At 37.9% G+C, this 22,551-nt stretch overlaps 1 protein-coding gene across 1 annotated transcript in view; it reads left to right on the top strand.

Moving 5' to 3' along the window:
• Nucleotides 1-7,937: 7,937 nt before the first annotated feature.
• The window catches only part of LOC306758747 (sodium channel protein type 2 subunit alpha-like), a gene marked incomplete at both ends in the record, with an annotated part of 37,163 nt that continues 22,549 nt past the window's right edge, over nucleotides 7,938-22,551 (top strand). Inside the window, 10 exons of the mRNA XM_079244126.1 lie at nucleotides 7,938-8,204; nucleotides 10,403-10,521; nucleotides 11,014-11,127; nucleotides 12,490-12,618; nucleotides 13,567-13,658; nucleotides 13,747-13,989; nucleotides 14,078-14,141; nucleotides 20,737-20,878; nucleotides 22,069-22,266; nucleotides 22,360-22,542. Of these exons, the coding sequence (XP_079100252.1) occupies nucleotides 7,938-8,204; nucleotides 10,403-10,521; nucleotides 11,014-11,127; nucleotides 12,490-12,618; nucleotides 13,567-13,658; nucleotides 13,747-13,989; nucleotides 14,078-14,141; nucleotides 20,737-20,878; nucleotides 22,069-22,266; nucleotides 22,360-22,542 (1,551 nt within the window). The remainder of the gene's footprint in view (nucleotides 8,205-10,402; nucleotides 10,522-11,013; nucleotides 11,128-12,489; nucleotides 12,619-13,566; nucleotides 13,659-13,746; nucleotides 13,990-14,077; nucleotides 14,142-20,736; nucleotides 20,879-22,068; nucleotides 22,267-22,359; nucleotides 22,543-22,551) is intronic.

Raw genomic sequence — 22,551 nt, forward strand, 5'->3', positions numbered from 1 at the left:
CATGCGGCTATCGGCCTATCCTTCTTGTTTTACTGAAAAGCACCGTTTAATGATTGGATTAGATGAGATTATATAAAAGCCTATTGTGGTCAGTAAAGCATCGAGTCTTTTCTGCTCAGCTACATTTAAACTTCAACTCAACTTGGTGATGGCTCCACTTGTGCCACCTCTCTTGCTCAGCCGGACTTTATCCCTCTGGCTTGGTGAGCGTGGCCCGAGGCGCCCACGGGAGCAGTAATCCTCTGTGGTCCAGCTGCATCCTCCCTCCCTCGTGCTCTCTTGCTCAAGGGCAAATCGAGGTGCGCCTCTTCCGCCGCTGCGCACTGCTGAAGACAGAGCAGCATCCTTTCCACGCTCCGCGCCTCGGGACTTTTCCACTGTGGGATGAGTACAGAAGAGCCTCATGACTGGCCGGAACCAGGACAAGTTGTTCATCGCACCTGTGGCAGCTTTAAAAATGTCCAACACAGGGTGATGAGACCGCTTTTATCTGCGTAGAGAACTATTTTTTTCCCTGCTGAAACTTTGGATTCTGGTCACACCCGTCTCTTGTTTGGAGTTTGAGTTCACCACGAAGCGAAGTAAACCTTGATGTGAAGACATGGATTTTGCACGAAGGGTTTGGCTGTTCCTTCTCCTGAAACCAAAACAATTTAACTCTGGAAAATGCTGTTAATCTCAGAGTTTCATATGTAAGTATCAGCCTCTGTGAGGATTAATATTATGGTTGCACAGAAAGCCTAATTTTTCTGTGCCTTTTTTCCATTTTTTCTATTGCTTTTCATTTTCAATGCCTTTAAGGGAAATATGTTTTTTTCCACAGTGTCAAATTGTAATGTGTAAAAAGGCAGTTTTGCATTTAATTTGTAACCTGAAAGAATACCAAATACCCATCTTCATAATTTACTGTCATGGCATTTTACTTCAGCTTTTCTGTTAACTGGCTGCCATTGCAGTGAAATATGAAAAATGCCACACAACACAAACTGTACCAAAATATCACAGGTAAATTCTTTATAACTGCATGAGAGACCACTGAGATGATAAATGTGATTTTCCATCAGTCCATTGTCTCAGTAACTGTAATAACTTTACCAGCATGTTATTTTGTAGGTTTTTATCTTCTATAAACTATGTATTTGAGCTATTTGCAGCAATTGCACTGAAAGGTTTGTGCCGAAAAGAAGTAGGTCATCAGTTCAGCCCATGCACCTAGGATCACAGTGTGAGGCTGGACGAGGACGGCAGACATGGAACACGTCCCAGTAGAAAGAATACATGCACACTTTGACCTCCAGCAAATGTTGCAACCTTTGTTCTAAAATGTAGCTGTAAGTTGCCTTGATGCACATATTTTCTGATGTAAAGCGCTTGGTGCATGTTTTTCACTCTGAAAAATGGGGGATAAATGGGTGGCTTATGAGGCGACTGCCGAACTTGATTGCTAAGTCATCTATTTTAATGATGTTTGCTGGAGCAAAGCAGGGAATCCCTAAGAAAGGCATAATGCTTGGATAAAACTTGAAATGACTGTAATTAAAGTTAATTTATTCATTCATTTTCTCAAACTGCTTGTTCCAGTTAAGAGTTGCGAGGAAGCTGGAGCCTATCCCAGCAGTCATTTGGTGAGAGACAGGGTACACCCTGGACAGGTTGCCAGTCCATCACAGAGCACAGTCTAAGTTGTCTCTAAGTAGTGTAGAATGAAATGTGATGAGGTACAAACAGCAGAATCAGTGGGAGCTACTTTGTTTCCAAAAAGCAAACACCTTGTTTACTGTCCAGTTAATACTAACATTGATTGTTATGGTTAAGCTGGCAACATAATAAAGACACAGAACTCTTTATGAGCCAGTAATCGCTTATAAAATTAGACATGTGGAGTATTTGCTTATAGATAAACTGACCTAATTACATATATGATCATCTTGGAAGCTGTTTTTTCTTCTTGCTTTTATATAATATAAATAGATAAAACTGGCAGATTTTCTGTCTTAAGCTGGGAGTTATGCAGTGTCTGAAGATTGCAAAAAGAAAAAGAAAAAACAAAACAAAACAGAAAATAGTTAATATCTGCCTCGTCCCATGCAGAATACCTCAGGTTAATGGCCGAACTGCTGGTGTGGAAATGGCATGATGGGTAATTTAGGCCTCCGGTTTGCATGATGAGGTCAAGACAATCCACGTCGTTTCGATAGAAACGCTGCCAATCAGAGCAGCTGTCTGCGGCAGCCATCTTGTTTGTTTACAGCGGTGGTCGTCTGAACAGCTGGATATCAAAGCTGGCCCCATGTTGGATAAATGTTGTAACTGGCACGCTCGCTTAAGACTGAGTGGAAATTGTTTGAGTTGGATGGGGGCCAGATGCATTCTGCCAGGGTAAATTAGAGATGAGCTCTCAGAGTGGTCTGGTTTTCAGCTTAAGAAAGCACTCCTCTTATTGTCGAGCTAGAGGAGTGCCGTGATGGGATTTCTCTTATCGCTTCTTAGTTACAGTGTTGTTAAATAAACTTAAAATTAGTATCTTAAAGATGTTTCCTTTTATCTATTTGAGAAGTGATGCATGTGCTTTTGTCAAAGAGCAAAACAATCAGGACAGCTTCACTAATCTGTAAGTCCCACCTTAAATTTACTCACTTAGTTACATTTTCTTAGACATGTTTTTATTGTCTCTAAGAATTTAGTATCAAGCCATGGAAATAAGTGAGCTTACATATACTGGCTGACCTAGTTACCATCACAAACCAGTTCTTAGTGGGAAAATTCATGCTTCACTTTAGTTAATTTCTTACAGAACGAGAGACATTTAACTCTCTTTCACTAATACTTAAAAAAAAAAAAAAAAAAAAAAAAAGATCTACAGTTCCTTACATTTGATGCTATAAGCCAGAAGAGACAGAATATGGTGCAAAAAGTTCGTTTTTAAGGTTGAAAAGTTTGGTCATTGTTCTTTTATAACTTGTCAGGTATTTTTAATTCAGTTTAAAGCTCCTAAAGTTAAGATAAGATAAGATAAGATAAGATAAGATAAGATAAGATAAGATAAGATAATCCTTTCCCCTGCAGGAGAAATTCACAGTGTTACAGCAGCAGGTAAAGATAAAGGCACACATTGTAAGAATAAAGCAGCACAACACAAACTGAAAAAATATACAAATAGTGCAAAAGAATGAATGCTTGTGATGATGACAGAATAAAGTGACGGCAGGAATGATGACATTGTACTAAGAGAGGAGGAGCATAAGAGGAGCGATAATGCTTACTGAGAAGTCTGAGGTAAATTCTCATTATTACTTAGCATCAGTGTAAAGTGTGTGTAACGTTTAAATACACAGTAAAAAGAAGCAACATCGCTTCCAGAACTTTAAGCCTCAGCTTTTGATCAGGAAAAAAAACGCCACTACTCAGTGATTACAAAGTTTGTCCTCGTGTCAACCCTTATTTTTGGTACCTCTGTCGTCATTTTTCAGTCATACATTTAGTTGCTGTGGCCTGCAATAGACTGGTGACCTGTCCAGGGAAGACTCTTCATCCAGCTCTCCCACAACCCTGATTTGGAAAAAGCAGCAGAGAAAATAGATGGATGGATGGATTTTGTTGAATTTGCCAATTACCAAAATTACAATCTTTCCAGCAAAAGCAAAACCTTTCACGGCTTGCTGATGTGCAGCACATCTCTACCTGTTCAGGTGTGAAATCCTGATATTCTCCAAAATGCTGTGAGATTTACCTGGACCTGACAGAACTAATCAGTATCGTGAGAACTCGCTTGGCAGGGGCTCACCCGCAACAGATGTTCATTTGTATAAAAAAAAGTCCATCATTCAAGCTTAAAATGAACTAACGACCGTGTTAAACTTTAGTTCCAAAACCAATGACAAGATCCACTGTATTTATGATAAACGTTGCGTTTATACATCGACGAAATCATTCTGTCAGTCCTGTGAATGCGGCTGATCACCTTCTTTTAACACACATCAATAATCCTCTGCAGTTGAAGATTAGGAAAAAAGTTTTAAACAAGTCATGATATCATTGTCTGTATGGTAATGTGATCAAACATCGTCACAGTGACGCATGTTTTTTAGTTTTTAGTTTGGATCATTTAAAGCAGTCGTCATGCAGAGCTGCTCACATTGTGTGTGGCCATGCATGCGTGTGCAGTCCATGACTGCTCCGCTTTCAATCTAATTATCTTAATTATTTGCAGTGCTGATGACCATTTCACATCTGGCTGTTATGGGAATTAAATCTCATTCAACTAAAATATGCCCCCTCCCCTCCCACCCCTCCCTCTGTTGAATGTAATACTTTACAACCATTTCCTCCCTCAAGTAAGCTGGCATGCAAAACGAGCCTGTGCATGCTGGCAGATTGTCTCAGTGCATTTAAATGTAGATTAATTACTCCCCTCCCTTTTTTTTCTTTAGTATTCCACAGATTAGTTCACTGTCACAGCTCCTTACTGTTCTGTACATGTATAACCCTTAGTATAAAGGGAATACTGAACCCTTAATATAAAGGGAATACTGGGTTTTTACTTCATCACACCTGGAGCCATCATGGAATCATTGCTTTGAACCTGGTTTGATTGAGCAAGATGACTCGATCAAGGGATCAAGGGAAAGCAGCTCACTAGCGTCTGTTGGAGTGTGTGAAGGGATCAATGCATTTCAGGACAGGGAGAGATTGAAGACTCGAAGGTTAGTTGATCTAAAAATGACACAATGACAGTTTCCTGCTGCAAGGAAAACAAAATTATGTAATCCTCTTTTTGAAAAAAAGCTTTCCTTTTTTGGAAGGATTTAAGTCTATGGATCAAACGGGGAAGTGAAACTCTGGTGGTGGAAAACCATTTAGTTTTGTCTTCATTTAGATTAGATTGAGAGTTTGGTGTGAGGGAAGATGACACGCAACCTGTCTTAATGCTTAGTCCTCTGAAATAGAGTTTGTAAATAACAGCAAAGCAGATGCGCTCCTTTTGGATTTAAGATTTTAAACATACACATGAGGACTGTAAGCTGCTCAAGCTATATTAATACTACCTTCTCCTGACCTGCAGCTGTCCTAATGCTGTATCTGTGGAGTTCACCCATCAGAATTTCGATTTGTTTTTGTCTGTTGCAACTGGATCCAGATATTTCCAGCACAGAAAAAGTCATTTAAGGCAAAGCAAGTTTATTTGATGTACAAAACAATTCAACTAGCTTTGCATAAAACATTAAAAGCATCACAGCAGGTGCAGAGGAGGCATTAGAGTCTATATTACAGACAAACTTTCAAAGGAAAGAAAATAAATTCATTGAAGACAGAAAAAGCTAAACTAGGGAAAAATAAAATGAAATAAATATCAGTTCCATTTAAAGCATCGTTTCAGCAGACCTGCAAGTTTCTGGGAGTTTGTTCCACATGTGAGGAGCATAGAAACTGAACGCTGCCTCCATGTTTAGTTCTGGCTCTGAGAACAGAAAGTAGACTTGACCCTGATAACCTGAGGGATTTTCCTGATGGTTGGTTCATCATAAACCAGAAGATCCTCAATGTATTTTAGCCATAAACCATCCAGTGCTTAATAAACAAACAGCAGCTTTATAAACTGACAGACAGGAAACCAGTGTACAGATCTGAGGACTAGCGTTGTATGATCCAGTTTCTTGGTCTCAGTGAGGACTCGAGCGGCAGCGTTCTGGACTACCTGCAGCTGTCTGATGGACTTTTAATGGAGACCTGTTGGGACAGTGTTACAGTGGTCTAGTCTGCTAAAGATGGACACATTTTTCTAACGCCTGCTGAGACATCCATCCTCTAATCCTCGATATGTTCTCTAAGTGATGAAAGGTGACTTCATAACTCTCTTTTTAAGATGCTGAAATTCAGGTATGGGTCCAGGGCTACGACCAGATCTCTGGCTTGGTTGTTGGGTTTTTCACACCATTGTTTAAAGCTGAGAGATGACTTTTAATCTTTCTTTCATGGTTCCAAAAACGATGACTTCAGTATTGTCGTCATTAAACTGAAAGAAATTCTGGCTCATACAAAAGGAAGTTATTAAAAACTGGTTACAGTTTTTTTTTATAATCTCAAGATTAAGATGAATGCAGCTTTACAGACTGTGGAACATTGTGGAAGAAGTGAGGAAAACAAGAACTGATCACAATGTCTGCTGCTCTCATCCATAAATACAGAATCTGGGTTTGATCACATCTAATGACCATTTCTTTCATTCAATAGTATTTGCATGATCTATTAGCTCATCTTTTGTTTTTCTCGCCCATAAATAATCAGTAAATTTCACATAACGTTGTTTAAATACAAAACAAACCAGGAGAAGTTATGTGTCTGCTGAATAAATGCAAGTATCTTGTAAAATAGCAGTTTTTCGATGGTGTCAACATGCCATGAAATGATCACAGTTTCTGCATTTACACAGCAGTGTGTTCAATACATATTTTGCATGAAGATACTTTATAAAGTTGATAAGATATTGCATCAGATGCAGCTGCAGAGAGAATGACTCGTTGCCTTGATTTGAAAGCGTTCTAGGTGTTTGGGACTGAGTAAAGATCAGAAATGTTCAGCAGAAAGGAACTTTGGACTCTAATCAAGTTCTTAGTTAAAAAAACAAAAACAAAAGAAGCTGCAGCTTTCCAACTTAAGCGTGTAGCAAGACTAACATGTAACACAATGTTTGATGAAGAAGAACGTCTCCAGGTGATGAAGATGTGTGTTTTTTGTTTTTTGTTTTTTTATCAGACACTTTTCTTGCCATGTGGGCTTTTGTTGTTTTTTTTTTTTGTTTTTTTGCAAGTTTGTTTCTTCATTTTTCTTCATGACTCATTTTCTTTTCATTATTATGATTATTATTATCTTAAACAGTGTCTGAATCTGACCATCAACAACAAGGTCATTATTTAAACTATATATTTACACAGAACCATATCTGTGATAGTGTTGACGAAAGTCAGTGTTTGTGTAAACGAATCATTCTGATGCTTGTTTTTGATAAATTGGACATTAGTTTTTCTTTTTCTTTCTTAGACTAAAGTTGGATTCTTTCTAGCTTGGATTAGGACTGTAAGAGTGAGAAAAGTTCAGCAGCTTTAAACTCAGATTTTTTTCCTTTAATTTCTTGTAGGGGTGGAGACGGTCTCGCCAGCAACAAAGGGATAATACAAAGTGATGCTTTTTAAGATGTACTTGATAATGTTAAAAAAATGTATCTGAACACAAACCAGATCCTTTTCTTATTCCAGTGGTTCTCACCATTTCTAAGTCACAAATTTATAATCAGATAAAAGATTCCCACATGTGAGATATTTGCTTTAATACTTGGATACTTTAATGTTTTTTTTGAATGGTTTGTTTTTAGTTATCCATTTTTTACAACCATCTGTTGCTCATATTTAGAATCACTGAGCTAGACTAAAAAAAAGTATTGTGCTGCTTAAACCCACCAGTGGTCTGTTTTTAGCTATAGAGCTCTGATAAACAAACCCAAGACTCCTTGGTGAAAGTCTTTGTGCCTTTTTCTTATCTTTTTATTTCCTTTCATTTATTCTTTATGTATGTTTTGGTTGTAAAGACAAAGTAGTTTCCGATGAACTGAAACCAACAGAAAAGATGGAGCGATAGGTGGTAATGTATGTGCAGTAATGTATAGGTGCTACGTATTCTCTGCTGTAGGCTACTTCCTGTTCTCACTCAATACTGATAAATTTGGGGGATTTGGAATCTCACACTTTAAAACTATTGTTTCAATTACTAATATAAAAAAATGTTAGAAGGTGAGCTGGTTAGCGCAGCAACAGAAGTCATCAAAGTGTATTTGTTGAACTTTTCACTTATTTTCAATCATTTTCTCACCTTTTTATCCATCTGTCTCTCACCCTTCCTGCAGCTGTAAGTAAATTCTAGTACAGGACAATCAGGATGAAAAGATGGCAGCCATGCTGTTACCAACAGGTCCTGATGGCTTGCGGCGGTTCACTCGTGAATCCTTGGCTGCCCTGGAGCGGCGGATTGCGGAGGAGCAGGCCAAGAGCCCAAAGGATAGCCATGAAACTCAGAGGAACGCAGATCCTCCCAAACCCAGGGCCGACCTGGAGGCAGGCAAGCAGCTGCCGCGCATCTTTGGCGACATCCCTGCAGAACTTGTTGGGGTGCCGCTGGACGACATTGATCCATTTTACTACAAGAACCAGAGGGTGAGTGCATTTGTGTTTTTCTTTTCTTTCTCATCAAAAATCATTTACTTCACATCTTAAAAATTAATGAAAGGAAATTTACAAGAAGGTCACTGCATCTGTCCTGGCAATCAGAGCCACAAATGATGAGGATTCTTGTTAAGCTTACAGTTATTTTATCAACTAAATCTACAACTAAATCTGCAACTATGATATTTTGCCAAATTGAAATTAGACTGTATGAAACTTTGCAAACAACAGTTAATGCACAGATTTGACCTCTTGTCTCTTTTAACATAACACCTACTCATTGATAATTGAAACCAGTTTAACTTAGTTACAATTTTTCTTGCTCAAGCTGGCCGTAAATAAGTCCATCCACATACCTTTGCAGAGGCGGTGTATTTGAGTTGTCAGCAGACTGGGTTTAAATAATAGTTTGTGGTTTAAACAAGCATATAATACAAGTGCAGAACTTCAAAACAGTCCTGTTGAAAGATAAAAGTCACAGAAAGACCAAGAAGTGAATAACTATATTTACTGACAGCCTGAAACAGCAGTTTAACAGCAAAGCCTTCAACAGTGTCAAATCACTGCAATTTCTGGGCTGTAGAATCATACAATGCACTGTTAAAGTAGTAAAATGACATTTAGACATTTTCACGGTTCCAGAAGTATGTTTGGTTTTACAATATGTGACATGTTGAGTCCCTGTTTCGCATGGAACGGTCACAAAAATGAAGTTATGTAACTATTTTATGCTCAGAAGCATTTATAAGGTAGTAGGAGAGCGTGGACAGTGGCATTAGATCATGCACTACCAGGCTAAAGAAGCAATTTCAAGACCCAATTCAACATTGTTTAACACCTTCTTCACTTTTTAACTGTCAGTCCTTGGTTTTTAAAGTTTTGGATAAAAATAAAAACAAAAGACTGACCTATAAATTAAAATACAGTTTGGATTGAGTATGACTTACAACACATGTATTATGAATTCCTACACAAAGCCCATACAGATAAATCCTACCTTCTCACAATTTCTGCTTTTTTTTCATGAAATGGAGTTGATTTTTTTTCATATCCTTGAAACTCTACCAGCTTAACATGACAGTGCATGTTTAATATTTTATTTAACATTGCAAAGCTTTTCTACCAACAGACCCGTCTTTCTTGAACATACTTAGTACATTTTAGACTTCATGCGTCATATTCTCTGCAGCCTGACAGTGCTCACATAAACCTGATGGACTCTCCTATTATCCCTCATCACATGCACTCACGCTGCTGATGGAAATGACGTCAGACGTGTGTGTCAGTGTTGAAATTAGTGAGCTAAAACACTGCTTTTCAGTGATGTGGGCTTAATCGGTCAAACAGGTCAAATGACTAAAATAAATAGTTTTAAAAGTAATTCAGCAGAGTTTTCTGAATTATGTCATTTATAGCTTTGTATTTTTTTTTTTTTTTTTTACTATTTTAATTATGTTTGAAACTAGTTATGTGCATTTATGTATTTTTAGTTTACACGTTTCATTCAAAAATTGCACCATTAAAATGCTGTGAGATGTGACATATTTAACTGCACTATTCTCTCTCCCCTCCCATTCCTTTTAAATAAACTTCCCTATGAGCTTGTGAGCATTACATGGATATTACGTCTCCTAATCAGCTGATGTTCATTGAACGTACCAATTGGTTGTTTGGATGACATGAGCATTGCAACTTCTGCCCTGTACTCTCAGTGCAGAAATGAGATTATGAAGTTTTGCAGAGCTGGTAGATCCGGCTGCCGCCCATTAATGGAAGGATGAAAAAAGGGCATGGCAGCCTTTGTTTTGGCATGTGATGCGCTGCTGGATGGGAGGATTATCAAAAGATGAAGAAAAAAAAATTTAAATAAATGCCACATCTGTTGGGGAAACATTCAGCCTGCTTTGGAGTTGCCTCCATTATCTCAACTGGCTTCACTAGCTGCCCTAGAAGTGAAAGTTACCACAGATGGTAGACTGAAAGATTGACTCAACACTGCAGATATATTCATCCCTGCTCGGTAAAGAAAACAGCTGAACAGCTGCCGTTGAGTTTCTCTGCGGGGCTGAAAAAACGGGGCCTTTATGTAACCGAGACGTCGGAGATGTGTACAAAGTGAAGAATAATAACTGGAAATGTGACCTTTTTCCCTCCATCCACTAATCTGTTTGTTTTTGTTTTCTTTGCAGACTTTTATAGTACTTAACAAAGGGAAGGCCATCTTCAGATTCAGTGCCACATCTGCACTTTACATATTTAGTCCATTTCACTTCATCAGATCGATTGCCATTAAAGTTTTAGTCCATGCATATCCTTTTTGATTGTCCAGCCATGAATTAGTTGATTGATGGATTATAAAGCTTTTTGTGTATGAACATGTGTTTTTCATTTTGTTGTATAAAATAGTTTTAGATGAGTTTTATAAACATAAAAACTTGCATGTAATACTGGCTAATTTCATATAAACCAGTTTCCACCCCATTGGTGGAATACTGGATTTGTCCAGTGTCCCATTTCTAAAAACAACTCTTTTGAATGATCATTTCCATTTAAATCGCCTTATGTCCCTGTATTAATCTTAGAGAATAAATATAAATAAGAAGATAATAGTAGTGATTTCTACTTTTTTTCCTTTTGATGTCCTTTATGTTTAGATTAAAATATTGATATCTAACAAGAAAATGTTTACAACAAAATGAGTAGAGTTTATGGTTCTAATAGGTTATTTTATTGTATTATTACAGACATTGTTTGCTTTATTAGGATAGATTGTCAACTTTTTCACTGTAAACTGATTCAGCGGATCTTCCTTAACCCTTTCCACATTGTTTAGCTACTTCATAATGTTCACTATACTGACCAACTGCTTCTTCATGGCCATGTCTGATCCTCCAACATGGACCAAATACCTGGAGTAAGTAGCTGCACCACGTCTGTTTTTAAACCATTGTGTAAACTTCATGTATTCTAATGAAGAGTTTGCTGGGATTTGTTGCTTCATCAGTGACAACTGAAGAAGTAATAGACATGTAAGTAAAGTAAACGATGCATGTGACGTTCACGGCATCCAGAACATCACATTTGCATGTGGCAGGAAGTATGTGGTGTGGAATGGAAAGCTGTTCATCATCAGTGGGTCACAGGCTTTGTTTTTATTTTTTTAAAGCATGTGACATTGTGTCTGTTCACACAGAGGCACCTGCTATTTTGCTTTCAGTACTTTTAAGTTAAATATTTCACTTTCTGGTAAAAAATGTAGGTAGAAAAATAAGGTATTGTTATGCAATATTTTTTACCCCATAATCAGTTGATGATAATGCATGAAAAGTGTATTATTATTATTATTATTATTATTATTATTATTATTATTATTATTATTATTATTATTATTATTATTATTATTATTATTATTATTATTATTATTATTACATTAATTTAAATGACACTTTTATCCAAAGCAGCTCATATAAAAAGGATCATGTTGCCAAACTGGGGTTCAGTATTGTAACCAAGATTCATTTGGGATGTAGGAAAAGGAAGGTTGGCGACCATGATCGCAAAGTGAAAATGTGCAAACTCCAGTAAGAAATGTCCAACCCCATATGCGTCTGAGGCCTTCTTGCTCCAACTTGATGTGGCATCTATCACACCACTGTGACACCGTTAAGGTCCAAGGTTCTAGTTGACTAATAATCACCTGTTAATGAATTGTTTTTGGTCTGGACAAAAGAAAAAACTCTACACAAAGATAACAAAGTTAGAAACTGTGCAGCTTCAGAAAAGAAACAGGGTTCAAATGATTTGCAAATCTGCAATGTTTTTTTAATCTTAATTTTGTTAGCATTTTAGGCAGCTTCGCAGCCTTTTTGTGCACAGGGTTGCATATCTGCAAGTCAGTCATGACTCGGCTTAAAAACAAGAAGAAATTATGTTAACTGGCTTCTTAAGGTATATGCTTCTACTTAGATGTGAAATCTTAAGACATGCATATGAACATGAAAACACTGTTCAAAAAGTGGGTTAGCAAAATTAGTGCATCTTACATTGAGTTTTGCAGTAATGTAAAAACAGACTTCAGATTTAGGATCAGCCTGCAAATAGCTTAATTTCTATCATACAATCAGCAACAGGCATCACTCATAACTCATCTTGCACACAATGTGCACATCAGTCCTCATTGTCACTTTTATGATTCATTTAAAATAAAAAAGATTACCTACTGTAGAATATTACATTCACTTCTAATGCTGGAAAATGCTTCATTGATATTTTGCAGGTACACATTCACAGGCATTTACACTTTCGAGTCAGTAATAAAGATATTCGCCAGAGGATTCTGCATAGTGCCGTTCACATTCTTGAGAGACCCGTGGAACTGGCTGGATTTTATCGTCATTGTCATGGCGTGAGTAGCAGTGCCATTATTGATAATCTGTCTGTCCAGTCATTTGCTGTATTGAGATGTGTTCTTAGAAACTTTCAAACTTATTTGAAAGATTTTTGCAGTGACGTCCATATCTCCATGATCAACCAGATTTGCTCAGTGATTTTTTTTTTTTGTCTTGTCCAGCATTTAGGCAAGCAGAATGATGGTCTGGATGCTGTGTTCTGCTGAGCAAATTTTCTCTGCCAAGGGAAGCTTTATAGATATAATGATCCCCTTGACTTTCTGAATTTTTATTTTATTTCTATATTTATTTTGTATTATTGTTTGAATTGTAGAGTTTGTACTGCTGGACCAGAGAGGACAGACGAGTGATTTGAGTAACCACAAGCTGTAAGCCTTTCACAAAGGTTACAGATCTGTGTGAAATGACCCTGTAACAGCAATGCAGGTGGCAGATTAGAAAGATGGCCTGTCTGAGACCAATCATCCTGATGGAACATTTGCTTTGTTTGAAAACAGTGAGACAAAATCACTTTAATGGATATGGACACACTGTAAGCTGCCATTACCTGTCATGATTCATTTGTTTTTATTTCATTATGGTTAGTGAGCTAATTTGTAGCTCATGCCATACTAAGGTATTAAAAACACTGCTTTTATATATATATATATATATATGTGTGTGTGTGTGTGTGTGTGTGTGTGTGTGTGTGTGAGTGTGTGTGTGTGTGTGTGTGTGTATGTGTGTGTAAAACATCTGCCTTTGTCCAAAAGTTGAGTTATAGCACAATGTAAACCAAAAAGGAGCATTTTCTGTTTGGATCTGATTGATCTGATTGCTGATATATATATGTATATATATATGTATATATAGGAAGACAGCTACATTATTACTAAATTCCCAAACTCTGTAATAAATTATGCGATGTCCTGGAAACATCTCCTTGTTCTTTATGTCCATCCCAGCTATGTCACAGAGTTTGTTGATCTTGGAAACGTCTCTGCATTGAGAACCTTCAGAGTACTGCGGGCGTTGAAAACCATCTCAGTTATTCCAGGTAAAAACAGCCGCTGGGTCATTTCTTTGTTTCTAAAACAAAACTGGAATTGCATAAGTAGTCACGAGCCTTTTCTCCCTCCTTTAAGGTCTGAAGACCATTGTTGGCGCTCTGATCCAGTCTGTGAAGAAGCTGGCGGATGTGATGATCCTGACCGTCTTCTGTCTGAGCGTGTTCGCCCTTATTGGCCTGCAGCTTTTCATGGGGCTCCTGCGACAAAAGTGCATCCGCAGCCTTGAGCACTGCATCAACTCCTCTTACAGCCCCAACACATCCTTCATCTGTAACAACAGAACTTGGAGCTCTCCTGAGGATTTTCTCAACAGTGAAGGTCAGATTAAAATATACAGCTCTTTATTTGATCACATCCGTATTATTCAATGAGATTAAACTTTAATATGTTGTTTCTCTTTTGTTAGACAATTTTTACAAAGTTGAAGGATCAAAGGATGCCTTAATATGTGGATATGGAAATGATGCAGGGTAAGTGAATTTTTACCGTCCTGCCTGCTTGTTAATCATCTGCAGGCTATTACACAATGTCAAAATGTTTACCATTTAATGGCCTTTGATCCCGACCCATGTCAACAGAACAATAGGATATGAAAGTTGATCACCATACTGAGTCAAAAATATTCAAACAGTATATGAAAAACCACATTACCTCCTGTAGTGTGAGAATTAGAGGCATAACGTATAGAGAAGTGATCTGGCTGTAGCATGAGAGAGGCTGCACACAAGACAACATGTGGTGAGGATAATCACTCTGGCTCCACTGGAACTCTTTACTCAGAAATGCTGAGTTGCCAGCTGGAGAGAGGGGTCTTTGGAGATTTCATCAATCGCAAAAGCTTTATGGCATGATTAGGTTAGCTAGTGTCAACCAGGTCCCTTCAGAAGGATATTTGTTTATTGTTTAGAGACACTCATTTTGATTATTTTAAGCTATATCATTAGATCAAGCTGCTTTTCTCTTGCTGGGTGGAAATGATTGAAAATAAACCAAATGCATTTGCTGCTCCAAATAAGTTTGGATATTAATTTAAAGCCATGGGTGGTTTTTGTCTGCGGAGTGACAGTCTTTGCTCCTAATCAAAGGCACAGTGTGAAACCATCCCAAATATTGCTACTCAGACCACGAAATGAATAATCCTGTAAATCCAAATGCTTTTGAAACAAGCACAACAGGATGACTCTGCCGCTGCCAGGCCCAGTTCAAGGGGTTACAGAGAACTAAATACCCATCTGTGTAAATTTGAAATCCAGCAGCTTCAACCTCCATTAGTTGCTCTTATTAATAATACAAGTTAATGGATGATAGCAAACAAAAACTGATGAAATTAAGCACATGCAGAAGAGTGGTACAGATGTGGGTTGTTTTTTGGGTTTTTTTGCCTTATTTTCAACGGTTCAGTGTTAGATATTTGTGGATTTGTTTGCATAGAGAATTTGTTAACAAGACAAAAGTGTAACACAAAAGTTTTTTTTTTTGTTCTTGTTTTACCTTCTTTGGTAAAAAGTGAATTTTAACCAGAAACATTAAGAAAGAGTCCTGTGATGAACTGGTGACCCGTCCCCCAGTGATGGCTGGGAAAGACTCCAGCTTCCCTGCGACCCTTAATTGGACTAAATGGTTAAGAATATGGATGGAACATTAGGAAACCAGCCAACTAAAGTCCCCAAAGCCCATGAAACAGCTTGCTGTGTGCTATTTACTGATAGGTAGGGGTGGAAAACTCAGCTCACTCTGATTGCTCAGTTCAAGTGGTGTGAGCTGGATCCAGTCCCCATTTTGCATCACCTTTGTTGTAATTAAAAGTCATTTACATTTTAATGTAATGTAAATGCCAGCCATTTACATTTTAAACCAGAAGAGCACTCAGATTGCCCTCAGACCTCCGCCAAGCAGCTCATTTGCACCCATATTGTGATCTCCACCCTGCTACAACCTACATTCATTTACATGTATTGTACACTATTAGATTCATTCATCATGGATCCACATGGTCTTTGCTATATTGTGGCGTTTGTTGCAAGTTAAATCCTAATTTTTTTTCTCTTGCAGTGATGTAAATTCCAAAGATCCCCTCCTTTTCTCTGTTCTGGATGGTAGTAGCCAGAATTTTACTGGATGTCCAGATCTTTGATATCATGTAAAACCTGTTAAAACTACTCCTGTACTCCTGACTATTTTTTGTACAGTGACATGCAAGTGTACTGAAAACGGCTTGGCCTTGCAATGATAAAGAATCCTTAAAAAAAATTCCTGGATCCAGATGGTGATCCGTATCACTCCCAAAATTTTATGGAATCTAAGTTAGAAGACGACCCAATGTCAGAAAAAAATCATGAAAATCCATCCAGTAGTATTTTGCAAAATAATTTTCAGGATTCTTACAAACTCGGAAATACAATTAAAAATCCCTCCAAACCAGTATGTGGTCCACAAAGATGGAGGTCAACTACAGCACAAAACATATCCAACAAAAAGACTTGAACGTCTGATTTGTCTAATGGAAGCAAACACGATGAGGTCAGTTTCTAAAGCAATAAGGAGAGAACCAAAACCAGAACTAAATCGAAGATGTCACAGTTCTGTTGGAGTCTGCCATCACACTGCTGACAATGATTATGATTGGATGATGTTAGTAAAATGAATAATTTAGAACTTACCAGCTGAACTAACACATGTAGATAATGACGCTGGAAGCTGAACTGCACATATACATTGTCATTGGGGCTCAGACTGACTGACAAGCAGGCATTTAGCACATGCTCCACAGAGCCCTTCCTGAGCTTTGACCCAGAAATAACAGAAAAAGCTGGTTGAACACATGAACAAGCTGCCAGGAACAACAGAATAAATGTAAGGGGTCATTTTGGGGTTTTTTTAAAGTTAAGTTTGTGTATAGACTATTGTGATGATAAGCTCATTGCTCATCGAGTTGTTAATTGTCATCAGCTTAAAAAAAAACTGATACAAAAGAGCTGAAAGGCAACATATCATCACATAATATAGCCAGACACGCTTTGATCAGCAAGTCGACCCTCCTCCCCTGCTGTTTCATGAGAAGTCATATTTATTTTTCCAGCCAGTCTATCATGGTCAAAGATATTCTGACTATATTGTTTAACTAAACTGTGTGTCTGCAGCAGTAAAACAAACCGGACTTGTTGGTATATTTTGCATTCGGAGGCTATTGGTTACATTAGTTTATCTATTTGGTAACTCAGATTATAGATTTTTTGTTCAGAATTTGTCTGGATAAAGTCTGGAGAAACTCCTTTTGTTACTAAGTTTATTTGGCTGACTATTTTCTAAGTAGTTTTGTACAAAGTGAACCCATAAACTTGCCCTAGCTGGGGGTATTTAACATTATCTGTACGAGAAATAAATGGGATTAACTTCTGGAACAAAGGGCCAAAAGAGCTCCTGTCACCTCCCACTGCCCATCTGTACTCTGCCTGCTTCCCTTCTAAATAAAACATCATATATAACAACTGTTTAATAGAAAAAAGCTGACATAGCTCTCCTCTCCTCCAATAGACAAGTGCAGAAATTAGTATTGATGAAAAGAAGCTTGTCAGCCAAACAGTTTAACATCAGAGAGCGCCCACCCTGTGGTTTGTAATCTCATTCTGTAGCCACTCCTCTGCAAACACAGAAATTTAATCTCCCAAGAATTAAAAATCTGATCCAGTAATTTCTAAAGTCAGAGCGAAAAGAGGATACATTTGAGGGCATTTGAGGAGGAAGTGATGTCCTTAAACTCCTCTGAATAGTAGGTTAGTAAGATCAGACTACTGATGTGATCTGTGCTGCTGTCCTACCTTGTAATTAAACTTTTTTTTTCTTTTTGCAGCCTAATGGGCAGTTTGTTGCATGGAAACAACACAAAAGATTAGTCAAATTATATCCTTTTTACATTAACATTACTGCTTTATCCCAACCAATATGTTTTTTTTTTTTTTTTTTTTAATTTAAGAGTGACACCACATCTTGACTTGGATATTGGGTCATAGTTAAGTGTAGCCATGAAGAAGTTAGTACATCTCTTTGGCGGATGTTTGAGGCAGCCTTTTGACTTGTGTGGCATTTTAAATGGAACTTTCTGAGGCTGGCTGTTGAGACAGGCAAGATACTAAGCAGGTCAGGATGGAGGACGTAAAACATAGAGGATGCTTAATCTTTTGAGTGTATTCCAACAAGTAATCCCTGAGTAGATTTCCAAATTAAAGCTTTGGATACGTTATGATGACACACATGCGCACAAATGCATGCACACACACACGCGCGCGCGCAGAACCGAGCACACGCACACAACCTCTATGCATATTCAAATGATATTTTCAGCCTCGTTGACAAGTTTGTGATAAATTTGCTCAAAGGTCCGAGCTTTTTTCTTTTCTTTCTTTTTTTTTTTTTTTTACAGTGGAATTCAGGCAAACGCTTATCCTCTCACATCTTAAAGCCACTGTGCATTAAGGATTATTGCTGTTTGTATAGCTGTTTTCAACTTTTGCCCTTTACTGATGTGAGCATGGAAACCCACCACTTTAGCCCTACCCAGGAAAAAAAAAAGACAGATGTTCCTCTGCTGTCCTGTACACAAACAGCAGGAAATTGATGTTATGTCCTCAAAAATAATACTGATAAAAATGTAAACATGCAGAAAGAGCTTTAATGGAGCTCCTGCGGACTGTGTTGCTTTGGTTATGTAAACTGACTTGCAGACTTACACATCATGTATTCCTCACAGTTTTGTTTTAAATGCTTTTTTCCAGGAAGTCCAAGAGTCACATTCATTTTTTTTATGCAGTTTGAAACCACTTAACATATTTTATGTTCATTAGTACCCATGGAAAACATGTCAAATATGTAAAAAAAAAAATTTTTTTGGAGTAAGGTTAAGAGTGTGTGTGGTGACCTGTCCAGGGTGTACTCCGCCTTTTGCCCAATGACAGCGCAGATACACTCCAGACCCTGCCATGATTTTGAATTGGATAAAGCAGAGATTAATGAATGGATGGATGGATGGATGGATGGATGGACTGTTTTCTTGTTTTTCAGTAGCATCTAATTGCAAAGCAAGTCTCACATCACATTTGTAACTGTTTAAAAGACAATATTAGATTAACAGCTGTGTCATTAGATTGAGTTTGGTGATTTATCTACATCAGCTGAAGGCATCTGATGTTTTCTTACTGCTATAAGAATGGTAAAATGAAAAGATAAATCATTGTACTGCAGTGGATCATCCATCCCAGCAGAGATGCCTACATATGAGAGATATTTTCTCTCCCATATTTCCTCGGTCTGACCTGGGATCCCCTCCTGATTTTGGCTAGGTTTTTCCACATGAACATAGATTTTTTTCCTTTTTTTTCTGGTTTCACTAGCTCCTCCTTAAAAAAATCACATCCATCCAGCACTGTTTACAACATTGTCCAAAAAGAAGGCAAAAATTTGACGAAAGAGAAAAGCATATTTGGTGACTTGTATGAAACCATGTAAAAAGTCCTTTTAACAAAATTAGCACTGCCGCTAGCACAATCTTGGCTATGGCGGCTATTGCCACATAAACACAGAAGCTAACAGTGCGTATTGTGAGGCAAGCTTTGCAGATGGTGACACACATCTGAGCCAAAAATACCAGTTATCCTGTCTGCACATAAACGGCTCAGTAGGATTAACCGGAAATCTTGACCCTGGAACCATTTTCCAAAAAAGTTAGTTATCAGTGCCACAAACAAAAAAAAAAAAACATTTGTGCTGGTCACAACACCCTTAAATATGTGAACGGGGCCTTAGACATGTCAAAACATTTGATCTGCATTGTGTCTTGGTAGCACCGCAGCAGCTAGCAGGAAAGAGGCAGGTTACGCTGTGGACAGGCCACCAGTCTATCATAAGGCCAACATAGAGACAAGACACCACTCAGTTCAGACTCACTACTAGGGAGGATTCAGAGTGACCAGTTAATTTAACATACTTGTCCTTGGGTGGTTGTATCTGAAGGGAACCCATGGATACACAGAACCAAAGTGCACACCGAAAGACCCCAAACAAAACTCCACTATCTGTAGAAAGTCCTTTTGCTGCGCCAGTTGTTTCAATACAGTTTAAAGCTGCATATCAGGCCCCCAAAAAAGGCAACTTCCATGCAGTCATCATGTCATTGCAAGTTATAATATCATAAAAATGTTTAGAGGTGCAATGATTATTTTCACCAAAACTAATAGAGACATTACCAAGTTATCATATGGATTTAATGATTCTTTTTAGAATGGAGAGATGATGCTTTAGATACAACATGAAATACTTGAAACTGACGTATTAGCATATCAATTCTAAGTACTTGTAATATTAAACAAAATCAGTTGTGTAGACTAAATGTGTAAAGTCATCGTGTTGTCCTTGTCATATTGATTAAAAGAGGTGAACAGATCGGTGACAGGTTGAGCTGTGTAGCAGAAGGACAGCCTAACAAGGCTGGCCTCACGCAGCCTCCACTGTCCTTCCTGCTGGATATTAGTCAGGATTCCTGCTTAGTTGGTTGGTGAGATTTACAGCTGTTCTCACAGCAGTGCCTTCCCACCCAGATGTTTGCCAGCCATTATGAAATTATTCCACACTCAGATTGACATGGCAATCCAGCTTGTTCTCAGCTGCTGGACTTAAATATTTTCTGTAATGCCACTGTGCTGACAATGAAGATCAAGGATGGAGGCATCCAGCCGCAAATTTTTGAACTGCAATTTGATATCCATCTGGCTCAGTGTAATCCCTTTCACTATGGTTTATTTTAGTGCTTTTGACTGAAACATATTTCAAGTGCCCTCAGTTGAAATAACGGTGATGATAGCTGTACACCCTTTGTCTCATTTGCTTTACTTCTGCTTGAGGTCAAAAGCTGCAGGGCTGAATGGAGATATTGGTTTTAAACTCTGGTGATGTAGCCTGCCTACTTGCACAGCGACATCTGCCCTGACTGCTTTAGATGGAACCACGCACAACCTTTACTTATCAGCCCAGTTGTCAAATAATCTGTCTTCTGCTTGTTCATTTCATATGCAGGAAGTGTCCAGATGGGTTTAACTGCCTAAAAATAGGAAGGAATCCAAACTATGGCTACACAAGTTTTGACACCTTTGGCTGGGCTTTTCTGGCACTATTTCGACTCATGACCCAAGACTACTGGGAAGAGCTTTTTCATCAGGTGTGGTTTTTTTAATCTTAAATTTTCATTTTCATCCACCAACATTTTTATAAACATGGTTTTGTCAACCCAAATGCTTCTAATGCAACCATTATTCACCTTCGCCTTCATTCACCACCTTCATATTACAAGAAAAGTAGCATTTTACCTCTGCAAAATAGAAGAGTAGCACTAAAAAAAGAATTTGATCTCGGTGTGGTCCATACTGACGTGCGTAGAATAGTTATGCTATTTCACATATTCACCAGAAACCGTTTACAGCATGAGTTGTTTTACTGTCAAAAAATATAAAATTACTTCACACGTGTTAATATAAAGTTAAACAACATTACCAGTCCACAATATGAACTTCTCTCTGTTTTAATATTTTATCGTAACTACTTCCAGTTTAGGTTTTATGTTCTATATACAGTACCAGTCACAAGTTTGGACACACTTTACCACTGGATTTAACTTTTGACTGGTAGTGTGTGTATATGTTAAATGCAAACAAAGGTTATTCATACTTACTTACAATAGTTAACAGCATTGTAAACTGTATTTAAACATGAATTGATCTAACTGATATTTGTGGTGCTGATTCTACATCTGTGACATCCAATAAGGGTTTTATGATTGTTCAGCCATTCGAAGAAGAATGTGAATAAATGTTTCTAACAGCTAAAGCTGAAATTTGGTCATAAAACAGGACAATGATCCCAAACACAGCACCAAATCTACAACAGAATGGATGAAAATCAAGAGTCAAGGTGCTGCAATGATTTAATGAACAAATATAATTTCAACCTGTTTAAAATTTTGTAGCAGGATCTTAAGAGATTAATACATAAATGTGCACAAATCTTAAACTGAAGCAATGTTGTGTGCAATAAAATGAGCTAAAATTCCAACACAAAGATGTAAAACACTGATAAAATCATGCAGAAATGATGTAAAATGCAGCCTTGCTTGTCTGGGGTTTAATCTACTACATCTGAAACTTTGATAAGGAACACAAAATCTCTTTATATATAAAACTTTAGAATATAAAAAATATACACTTTTTTGTATCAGATTTGACCAAACTGTTGTCTGTTGCTTTTTTTTTTTTTTTGTCAGATAATCATCAATAACCACATAAATGTGAGTTATTTAGGAAGGCATATCTTTTCTTTAAGATGTCTCAGTGATTAATGTTGGGATTTTCTCAGACTCTGCGTTCAGCAGGAAAGACCTACATGGTTTTCTTTGTGCTGGTAATCTTCCTTGGCTCCTTCTACCTGGTCAACCTGATCCTGGCAGTGGTGGCCATGGCCTACGAGGAGCAGAATCAGGCAACCATTGCAGAGGCCTGGCAGAAAGAGAGGGAATTTCAGCTGGCTATGGAGCATCTCAGACGAGAGCAAAGGGTAGGGTGCAGGATCTTCACATTTGTGTTTGTGCTTTCAGCTCAAAAGTAACCTAAATCTTCTCCAACATATATTTTTTTTCCTTATTTAAAGTTGGCAGCCAAAAGACAGGCACAAGATACAGACTCAGTTCTTTCCCCAGAGGTGTCTCCATTCTGTATAAAGACAGAAAGCCTGCGACGCAGCAGCAGTAGAAGAAGATCTCACAGAACTCTGTCAGAGGAGACAGCAGGGGAAGCTGCTGAGGAGAAATTAGATCTTGCCGATGAAGTTTTGGTAAAGTAC

Source organism: Telmatherina bonti (assembly GCF_933228915.1).
Source record: "Telmatherina bonti genome assembly, chromosome: 7".
NCBI lineage: Eukaryota > Metazoa > Chordata > Actinopteri > Atheriniformes > Telmatherinidae > Telmatherina > Telmatherina bonti.